This window comes from Brassica oleracea, chromosome C2 (assembly GCF_000695525.1).
Source record: "Brassica oleracea var. oleracea cultivar TO1000 chromosome C2, BOL, whole genome shotgun sequence".
Lineage (NCBI taxonomy): Eukaryota > Viridiplantae > Streptophyta > Magnoliopsida > Brassicales > Brassicaceae > Brassica > Brassica oleracea.
This window is the reverse complement of record NC_027749.1, coordinates 24,591,926-24,602,213: the sequence shown is the minus strand read 5'-3', so window position 1 is coordinate 24,602,213 and position 10,288 is coordinate 24,591,926. Positions and strand designations below refer to the sequence as shown.

Genomic DNA, 10,288 nt, shown 5'->3' with positions numbered 1-10,288 from the left:
GAGACTTAATGTATGAACTAAAGTTATCATATTCAGATGACGCACCATCTGAGTCATCAAACATATAAACTCAGCTTTCAGATTCATCATCTTCTTCGTCTTCTCTCATTTTCTTATTTTTTTGTTCAACTCTCTTCTTTTCTTACAATTTATGGGACTTAGCTTCTTTATCTCTCTCTTTGAGTCTTTTTTTCTTTTGCAAGACGGCGAATCCAATGAGAGAGGGAGCAACAGGATATAGGACCGCCATACATGAAACTAGAGGAGAGGAAGCTTCTTCTTTAACCGATGACGACTGTAGTAGATCTGTTTCAGATTTCCAATTTTAAAAAATCTATGTTTTCAGACCCAGTTGCGGAAACAATAATTACCAGAACCATAAGATCTCAGAGAAAGATAAAGAATAAGTTGAAGAAGATAGATAAAGAAGATGAAGAATGAAGAATAACATAGACCCTTATTTTATTGTTGTAACATTAGTGATGACATGGCAAATCCGAATTGATGACATGGCGGATGACATGGAAAATCCGTTAGTCAGCCGCCAAACGAATATATAACTCAGCCTAAATAAATTAGCCCTTATGTACAATGCAAGTCAGCCGAAACGTGGATACTATTTCAGTAATTAATCTTTCGCTAATAAATCAGCTGTAATTAGGATGAAAAATCTTAAGTGAGCCATATCGTCAAATAAATCAGCCGTCAAACAAATGATATTCTAGTAATTAATCTTTCGCTAATAAGTCAGCCGTAAATAAGATGAGTTTACTATTAATCCATCCAACGACGGCTGATTAAATATAGCTCAGCCGTAACAACATCTCATAAGTCAGCCGTAAATTCAATAACTCAGCCAGTCGATGTTCATTAACTCAGCCGTGGAAACATAACTCAGTCGTGTCTTAACTTCAACTCAGCCAAATTTTACAGAAATCAAACCGCCGATTTATAAGTCAGCCTTAACTTGTGTACGTAAGTCAGCCGTTATCCCATAAATCAGCCAGATTTCTGTAAATCAGCCGTAACTAACGGCTGATTTATGTTCTTAAGTCAGCTGTTTTTTCTTAAGTCAGCCGCATTGTTTAATTCAGCCGCAACGTAGCAATAACTCAGCCGTAACGACGTATATAGCTCTTTACGGTCGACTTAATGAAAACACAGAACCGAATTCCTACGTGGCGGCGGATTTTTGATTACGTGGCATTAAAAAGTAATGGCATTTTTTTAAATACGTTTTTTCTCATAACGTAAAAAAAAGGCACGCTTGGTATTTAAAAAATGTCAGTAATAAAAAAAAGATTTGTATGGTTCTAGTCATTTGTCCTAAAATATTGTATATTTGTGTAAACTTCTCTTTCTATATGTGAAACCAAGAATATTATTACATTAGAAACTATGCTAATAATACTTCTTAACCTCAAGTATATTTACTCCCTTATATAAGAATAAATATAATGGCCAATGGTAAGTTAAGCAAACTGGTAGATACTGATATGTAACTGTTTACCACTTCTTGATGCAACTACATTGGTCTTGATTGATTGATTTCACCACATATATGAGTTGATTAAGAAAATCTAATCCCAATTTCTTTATAATTCAGCACCCATTTGAACTAATTCCAGTGTCATCCTTTCACGTTCCTTTATTCACATCAGCTTGGGAAAGAGGCACATGAGGGACGTAGCTATTATGTACATATATATTATTGTTTATAGAGAGAGTCTTTGTTTATTTTGTATATTGAATCCTTGTGATCTGGTATAATATAAACCATAAATATATAGTCTTTGTTTTGGTTTGAGGCTTGGTTTAGGTCTTGGTCATGTTTATATAAAAATTAACTCTCAATTGTAGATCTTTGTTAATTAAAGAAAATTAACATGATTTACTCATGTAGTATTAGAGCCATCTTTATACTATACTAGATAATCGTGACTCAATGTACAAAGTATACAAAAATTCTCTATAGACAAGAATATATGTGCACTAATACTAGCCGTTATATATTACATCAGATGATTCGGATGACCAACATCTTCATGGCTCTGGCTTTGTCTTAATCTATCAGAGGACCACCTAACAAGGCTCCACGATGGCCTCCCCCAGACATATGGTGTTCCTCACAGTCACTACCATCAACCAGAAGTCCAGAACCGGTCCTTGGGCCAAGCCAACGAAGCCCATGCTTCCAGCCGATTTATTTATGAACATATTTTGGCCACATTTTAGTTTAAAACTGCCTTAGCTTAATGGTATAAAATCCAGTAAATGGTCTTGGTCTGAGTAATTAGGATTCTTGTCTGCTATAGTACATATTTTCTTCTCTATATTTGTTGAGAAAATGGCTACAATTTTTTTTTTGTTTTCTCATGGATCCCAAAAACTTAAGAAACAATTTTCTTCAATTTTCTTTTCATATCTCATTCAATACAGAACTAGTTACTTAAATACACAAAGGAAAATATCAACTGAATAACTTCCAACTAAACAACTAAATAACATGTTGAACAAGTGCGAGACTTCTCATTAATATAGGAGCCACACTTTATCCCATCATTGACCATGATCTTATCAATACTCCACCCTCCAAAGAACCTTGTCCTCAAGGTTCAACACAACATGAAAAGCTTTTAGGAACATGTTAGGTTTCTTCTCCATAGCAACATTGGACTGCTCAAACTTCTTATCACGTAGTGGTGGTGGTCTACCAAGGACTGGTTCATCTTTGACGAGACATGCCTCCGACCTCACAGTTACGTCCATGATCAAATGGTTGTTTCCCATAATTACCAAATGAAACAGGCCGTGTAGGGAGCTGAAAATAACTGAATCCATATCCATGCTTGTAAGAGTTTGACCGGTTAAAGATTGTGGCCAGAAGAGTGTGATGGTGACGTCCATCCGGTACAGTTCGAGCTCATCTTTGTTCTGTTGGTGATGTCTTTGATTGACCGATTGATAGATTCGGGTAAGACGAAACCGTTTGCGACGAACGAGATGCAGTCCCATCACCAGCTTTCATCTTTCGCACTATCTCCACCATATGATTCATGGTAGCCTCAAGACCCCTAAAATTTTCAGTCATAGAAACCTTCATCTTTTGGAACTCATCGTGTATTTGGCGGAGAAGTGAGATCTTTATATCTTCAATTAACTCTTGATTGCTTCCCATATTTTATATCACAACAATTTTTTTTTGCTTTTTGTTTTTTTTTGAAAAATAAAAAAACAGAGATAAAAGTTTTTGATACCACAAAGTGGTCCGGATCAAAAACAAAAATGTGCTTTGATGCCAATTAAAACCTCTCCTCAAAGTTGAGAGAGTTTTCTCTGATACCAAATGATGGATCCCAAAGATTTAAAAAACAATTTACTTCAATTTTCTTTTCATATCTCATTCCATACGCAACTAGTTACTTAAATACACAAAGAAAAATATCAACTGAATAACTTCAAACTAAACAACTAAAGAACATGTTGAAAAAGTGGGAGACTTCTCATTAATATAGGAGCCACACTTTATCCCATCATTTTCTTCTAGCCTTGTAAAACCTAGGACCGGCTATGCCATCAACACCTTTGATCAACATATTAATCATCATCATTAAGTTGTTCACAATTTAGTGTTTTCCATGCTCTTCGTCATCATGATCATCACGGCTTCTGAGCAGCAACTGAAGGGATCGCTGTAACGCAGCGACATGAGGCAAATGCAACCTGTTCCCGTTATGGTAGCACATCTCCTCGTAGAAAAGATGATTGGACTTTATGGGCCTAGATTGGGCCTTGGCCCAGATAACTATTAATTGTTTTTTTTCTGGAACGTAACTTTGTGGGCTCTAAATATCGATGAAAACAGCGGTCGTGAGATCGATCATCTCAGAGTTTGTGTCGGGTTACGATTCGTCCGTATCGAAACCCTCGAAGAAGTTTACTTTCCAAGCTGTTAATTTGTTTTTGATACGATGTCCGGCGAGGAAGACGCCACCGTGAGGGAGCCGCTAGATCTGATCCGTCTGAGTCTCGACGAGAGAATCTATGTCAAGCTCCGCTCAGACCGCGAGCTTCGCGGCAAGCTTCACGTACGTTTTTTCCTCTCTTTACCACTCTTGGGATTCGAAAGTTTCAGTTTTTAGCAAAAGGGTTCTCTAGTTATGGCGATTAGCTCTAGTTGTAATGTTTTGGTGGACGAAACCTCTTTTAAAGTTGCCCACTTTAGGTTTTGTTTTTGTTTTTGTTTATGTGGGCAGGCGTTTGATCAGCATTTGAATATGATTCTGGGCGATGTTGAAGAAGTTATCACAACAGTTGAGATTGATGATGAGACATATGAAGAGATTGTCCGGGTACTTACTTCTTTTAACTGTAGGATCTATGTTTAATTGTATGATAATTGTGGGATTGTGGTGGCTAAATATCTCAAAGTTTTGGTATTGTAAAGATTTAGAACAAGTATAGGAGTGTCTTTTAGCTGTTACTAGTAAGTTGATCAAAAAAAAAGCTGTTACTAGTACACACAAGTTTCAGGTCAATGAGTCTGTGTATTACATTTACTCAACTGCACTAATTGAGAGACTCTTAACAAAAAATAGAGTCTGTAAGCACATTAGTTGATTAGAGAGACTCTCCTATAGTTGTGCTAGCTTCTTATCTGATTCTCATGTGTATATTGATTGGTCTGTTACCATTCTTTGATTTGCAGACGACAAAGCGCAACATTCAGTTTCTATTTGTGAGAGGAGATGGAGTTATATTGGTGTCTCCACCACTCAGGGCACCCTAAGTTAAAAACTTGAATTTGAAGCCCAAGTCTTCAAACAAACATATCTTGTGTCCTCTCGTGAGGGCTTTGTGTGACTATTGGTATTGTATTTAGTCACTAGTTGTCTGAAACTAAAAACAGCTTGAAGGAGCTCTTTTGCTTAAATCCCAATTGCTCTCGGATATTTCTACCTTGGCTACTTTTTGCATTCGTGTGACATTCTTTAATCACAACCCAATTCATCTGAAATTACAAACAAATTTTAGTTCTAAAGAAGCGCAACAAACAGACAAAACAAAACATGTTGTGTTCCTCTGTACAGTTTCTTTTTATCTTCGTCTGGGTCGGGCATGAATTGGAGAACTTGAGGATTGTGAGCCTCTGTAGTTTCTGCTTGGAGAATCCATCGGTCCTCTGTGCGAAGCTTTAGGTAATAGAGGAGGAGTTGGCTCAACTGGAACCGACTCTGCAAAGCATGCTGTGTTCACACTTGTTCTCTCCATTTCTGTCTGTAGCAATTCGCTTGAATACTGTTTCGTTAGAGCCTGATCACAAAAACAAAACACAATTTAGGACTTGAAGTTTGTTTATATACCTCTGTTGGAAAGAGTAAGGAAGATAAAAGATGTTTACGAGGAGGTCATCAGCTGAAACAGATGATCCTTGTCTGTCATCTGAAGCTGTGTCTTCGCTACCACGAGTTGGTCTGCGATTATGCCCTGGAGTGTTCTCAACTGATTCACTGACGCTCTCTATAGCAATCTCCAAGACTGTTCCTTGTAGAGTTTTAAGAGACGCGGTTGCGTCGCTTGTAAAATATAGATTCAGTACTGTCTCGAAATATTCAAGCTGCAGCAGATGTTGTGCACAAAACAGAATCAGCAAATCATAATTCTACAAAGCTTTTCTTCCACAAGAAGAAGAAATTACCTCAAACATCACTTGGCAGAAACCATTTGCATCGATTGATCTCAGTTCATCTGTTCGGTTCTCTTCCACAAGACTGAGAAAAGTGTCGATCAGTCCTTCGATCAGAAAGCCAAGAATCTTTTCAAGCAGAGGTCTTGCACCCGCAAAGACCTGTACTTCACAAAATTATAAAGGGTTCAGACTACAAACACATTAAAATCATCAGTGAACATGTTTGCATATAAGGAGCAATACCTCTGCATGGACGGCTACAAGAGTATGCAAGAGCTCGACAGCTGCATCTCGTATGCCCTGTAAGAATGGAGAACACACTTAAGTAATCATCTTCTTCCTAGAAAATTAAGACGCTAATCGTTAGTCATTACGCAGAGATTTCTTACTTTCACTTGAGGTGCTGATCCCCATTGAATACCCGAGTCCAGTAAATAAATGGTGGCAGCTGTTCTGATCAAATTTGCCTGAGTACATGTAAAATTCTCAGTAATTTTCAGTTCCATTTGTAACAAGTTGCCAAAGAATTGTTCCTTTTGTAACAAGTTTTGTCAGACAAACCCAGACGAAAAAAATACCTTAGCAAACGTGTAATGCTCGAGGACCTTCTCTCCAAGACCAGAGAAAGACATAATTAGATCTTGAAGATCGCTGCTACTGTCTTCATCTTTGCCCCTGAAAAAAAATGAAAAACAATCAAGTCTTATGCACAACTTGTCTACCACTTAGAGAAGAGGTAAATAGGTATTGACGTTTTGAAAAGCACTAATGACAGTCAAGTAAGCAAGGGCCAACCTAGACTGCAACCAGATGTATTTGAATTTGTTGTAAAGCTCTGAAGCAAGTTCATCTTTGCAGTAACCTATATTACTTAATACCATCAACAACCGCCTGTGAGGATCCACAACACTTGCATATGTGCTGGCTGATGTTACTCCCTCTTGATCATCAGAATATCCGTTTTTCCAATCCTCTCGTGTGGAAAGATCAGCACCAATTTGCTCCAAGTGAGCTGATACATGAAGAAAACAAAATAGCAAACCAACTTAATAACTGTACAGTGTGTGCATTTTCCTGCATACATGAGGGTAACGGAATTACGGTACCAGCAAAATCCAGAAAGCAGTTCAAAAATGCCAGTCTAACAAATATAAGCATTTCCTCAATCTGGGCAAACATATCTTCTGATTTGGCAGCTTCTTCACCTTTGACAGACAAAATCATCCTGAAAAAGGATGCACATAAAGTCAAGGATATTAAAACTGTGTATGCAGTTTCCTGAATACCAATGGCACACAAGTCATTTAAGTTCACATGCCACAACATATAACTCTGGAGAAGCTTGAACCACAACTAGTGACTGCTAGAATTCTGTTTTCTCTAATGTACAGGGAGAAAAGACTAAACCCTAAGGTATTCTAAGGAAATATAGATGTCTGGAACAGCAAACACAATAAAATAAATCAGACAATGCAACTGTTCTATATAAGTTTACCAAAGAACACTTGAAACTTACAGATTGATTTGTTCCATCCCAGAGACAATAACTGAACGGAATGCAAGAGGCAAGTAAGAGATGGCATAAGGAGATTTATGCCTTTCAAGAATAGAAACAGGGATCCACGTCTCCTCTTTTGATATTCGTTCAGTGGATGCCCTCATCCAAGAGCAAAGCCTTTGGATATAAATCTTCGTGATTTCGGCCTGGACTTTTCTTAGTGCGACAACTGTCATAAGTATCAAAAAACATACACAGTCTTATCAGTATACTTTCATTTAGACATTAAAACTCAAGCTTCAGAATAAGTTCAAATACCCGAACTGTGGGGCACTGAATCTTTGGCTTCAAAAGCTTGACATGCTTTTGATACTGCTTGAATGGCATTGCTCATAAATGGGCGGAGGATGCACGATTCATCAAAATCACAAAATGTGTTGTTCACCTACAACAGCAGTAACCATGAAAAGAGAATGTTTAGAACCACTTTACGGCACATATACCAATATGGAGAAAAAGCTTCACTGGAATTGGAAAGGTCATCTAAAAAACACCTTTGCTTCATAGACAGAAATAGTCTTGCGAATCATCCCAGCAACTTCTTCCAAAGAATGAGTTGAATACCTTGCCTCTGTGACTTTCTCCTCAGATTTATTGGCAGAAGTATCAGTAACTTGGGATAACTGGACAGATATGAATTTAGATTTAAATGAAGTAGGGGGCAAACCAACCTCATCAAACGGAAAAATAACTACAAAATAGCACAAGGATAGCTGATACCTTGGCAAATTTTCCACTGAAAACTGATAGAGCTGTTTTCCAAAACGCAGGGATGTGATGCACAAGCACAGCGGTCATTATTTTGATGTATCTTCCCTTCAAACCGTCAATCTCTTCGCTGGGAAACTCCACTGATTGTAGGTCAACTTGAACTTCGTTATTTTCAGTAGAAGATGCAGCATCTGACTAAAGGATCGGAAAAAAATGCAGGTTATCATCTAAAGAACAGAATCTCTCATAGTCTTTTAATGATATATATATCTATTCTCAACGTTGGACTCACATATGGAACGACGTTTTGTTGTATTTGTTGCCACTTCGCATCTGAGATGGCCCTCTCACGAGTCTCGTTGCGCAAAGTTTCCACCCTTGCTTCATGATCATATGTACATTTCTCAAGCAAGCCATGAATTCTATGATTCTGGTAAATTAAAGAGCCAAAAAGATGGGATTATGGAGATGACACAATGATTATAACAAAAAGTGTGAAGGCCACACAAACACACACACACACACAAGTTTAACATGTGTGTGTTTCCCAATTCTATAGAGGTGCTGTATTGAAAGTCAAGACAGCAATCATAAAATATACAAATGAATGATTCTATAAGCTAAATGTCACTCTTGAGTCTCTGATTGTCAAATCTATTAGGAATCTGGATACTACGTAAAACATAGCAAGAGGGATAAAAGAGTGACATCTTCGAATATACCTACCTGAACATTTATATAATGCCACACCGGATCAGATTCAGGTTCCAGCTCCAGCAAAAGCCTCACAGTATTTTCCAGCTAAAATTAAACAAAATACACTGGAATGTTTCAAGCCTGGTTTCAAAGTTTCCAAGAGGAAGTATGAAAGGTTTCAAAGAAGTTGTACAAATATGCAGAAACCAAGTGGATGGATCTATAACCAAGGAAAAAATTAGTCACTTTGATTTATAAAAACTGTAAAAATGAATATGGGAATTCTTTTAACTGAAGTTAAGATTGATGAAGCAGATAAGATGAACAAGAGACTGAAATATTTGACTTGATGGCATCACTATGCCTTTGGTAGATATATGTATCGATGAATGTTCAGTTATAACTAGCTGACATATGAATTAAATTAATAATAAATGACATACACTTGTGAAGTCTATTTTAGGATCTTCCATAGTCTTGTAAAGAGTGCCTTTGAATTCCAGCATAACTTTCTCAACCTCCTCGAGTACACGCTTCAGTATATTTACCTGAAAGCAGCTTGTTTTTCTATGTTGTCAAGAGCTTTGTTATGTGAGTAACTAAAAATCGTAATTATAATTAAAAACGATTCACTGCTAAGAAAGTGGATAACATCTGTCTCAAGAGAATGTGATAGAGAGTATAGACATACATGAGAAGGGAGAGCAATAGATTTCGCCTTCTTGTATTCTCGAACAGCCAAATCATATTCACCCTTGCTAATACTGTTACGAATGATACTTGGTAAGTTGAAGAGTGTCCGGAACCTCTGAAGCATTCCTTGTACAGACCTGATTTTCTCAGCTTGAGCCTAAACGTGGTTGAGAAAAAAAGGCTTCAACAAACTGAAAGAGTGAGACAGCAAAAAAAAATCCAAAATCAGACCATACCAACCTGTCTCTCAAAAAGAGGCTCAAATGCAAGATTAGCCGTTGATGTCACACTTTTCATACAATTGAACAAATGAGAAGTTCCTGACCCTTCCGGATCTTCTTCAATCCGCTTCAGTTTCGACTCAATATCTAATTAAGAAAACCAATAGTCTAGAGATCAACATGATATAAGAAGAACACAGATAAGGCAGTAAGTTCAATAACACATACATACCATCAATTGTTGTTTTACACGAGACGAAGCAGTCAAAATTGTCTTTTACCAATTGTTTTCTTTGCAAATCTCGACCCTTTAAGTCACTTTTCAAGCCAAGGGCACCAGCTTCCAAATCTGCCGCACTTGTGTCTTGGTGAATGCGAGAAAGAAACAGCTTCGGATCGAAATGATCAGAGAAGTAAATCAACTTTTCTGCAAAGAGGACAAATAGCATTAAATCAAACTGACTTGTAAGAGCAACTACTATTCTCAGCTCCAGCTGTAGTTATTATTGAGAAGAAAGACAAACCTCGAAGTGTATTGTCCACTTTCTCAGCTTTAGATGGGCTGCCTGACCTCTCACTGATTAATCTCAGTGTCTTGTTGTCTATTATCCTATATAATATAGTACTCAAAGTTAGGCTCACATAAGTAAGTATCTATGTGAGAGAATAAAGACTCCTAACTGGTTTCAAGGTAAGCAAAAAAAAAAAAAAAAAAAAAAA

The 10,288-nt window shown here is 37.3% G+C and overlaps 2 protein-coding genes across 3 annotated transcripts in view; one reads left to right on the top strand and one right to left on the bottom strand.

Annotated features, from left to right (window-relative positions):
- The first annotated feature begins 3,860 nt into the window (after positions 1 to 3,860).
- On the top strand, positions 3,861 to 4,952 carry LOC106327217 (sm-like protein LSM3B). Its single transcript, XM_013765305.1, has 3 exons — positions 3,861 to 4,088; positions 4,257 to 4,352; positions 4,709 to 4,952. Exons 1-3 carry the CDS (start codon positions 3,972 to 3,974, stop codon positions 4,787 to 4,789), a joined length of 294 nt encoding a protein of 97 aa, XP_013620759.1. The 5' UTR covers positions 3,861 to 3,971; the 3' UTR covers positions 4,790 to 4,952.
- The window catches only part of LOC106327216 (exocyst complex component SEC5A), a 10,140-nt gene continuing 4,759 nt past the window's right edge, over positions 4,908 to 10,288 (bottom strand). Inside the window, exons 5-21 of one of the 2 annotated variants that reach the window (XM_013765304.1) lie at positions 9,588 to 9,715; positions 9,346 to 9,504; positions 9,098 to 9,202; positions 8,685 to 8,759; positions 8,251 to 8,388; positions 7,968 to 8,153; positions 7,742 to 7,870; positions 7,506 to 7,632; positions 7,206 to 7,416; positions 6,796 to 6,914; positions 6,485 to 6,701; positions 6,268 to 6,364; positions 6,079 to 6,156; positions 5,933 to 5,989; positions 5,699 to 5,848; positions 5,402 to 5,617; positions 4,908 to 5,313 (exon numbers count right to left, since the gene is read on the bottom strand). In XM_013765304.1, the coding sequence (XP_013620758.1) occupies positions 5,098 to 5,313; positions 5,402 to 5,617; positions 5,699 to 5,848; positions 5,933 to 5,989; positions 6,079 to 6,156; positions 6,268 to 6,364; positions 6,485 to 6,701; positions 6,796 to 6,914; positions 7,206 to 7,416; positions 7,506 to 7,632; positions 7,742 to 7,870; positions 7,968 to 8,153; positions 8,251 to 8,388; positions 8,685 to 8,759; positions 9,098 to 9,202; positions 9,346 to 9,504; positions 9,588 to 9,715 (2,408 nt within the window). In that variant the 3' untranslated portion in view covers positions 4,908 to 5,097. The remainder of the gene's footprint in view (positions 5,314 to 5,401; positions 5,618 to 5,698; positions 5,849 to 5,932; positions 5,990 to 6,078; positions 6,157 to 6,267; positions 6,365 to 6,484; positions 6,702 to 6,795; positions 6,915 to 7,205; positions 7,417 to 7,505; positions 7,633 to 7,741; positions 7,871 to 7,967; positions 8,154 to 8,250; positions 8,389 to 8,684; positions 8,760 to 9,097; positions 9,203 to 9,345; positions 9,505 to 9,587; positions 9,716 to 10,288) is intronic. The other variant, XM_013765303.1, reaches the window with a different exon arrangement.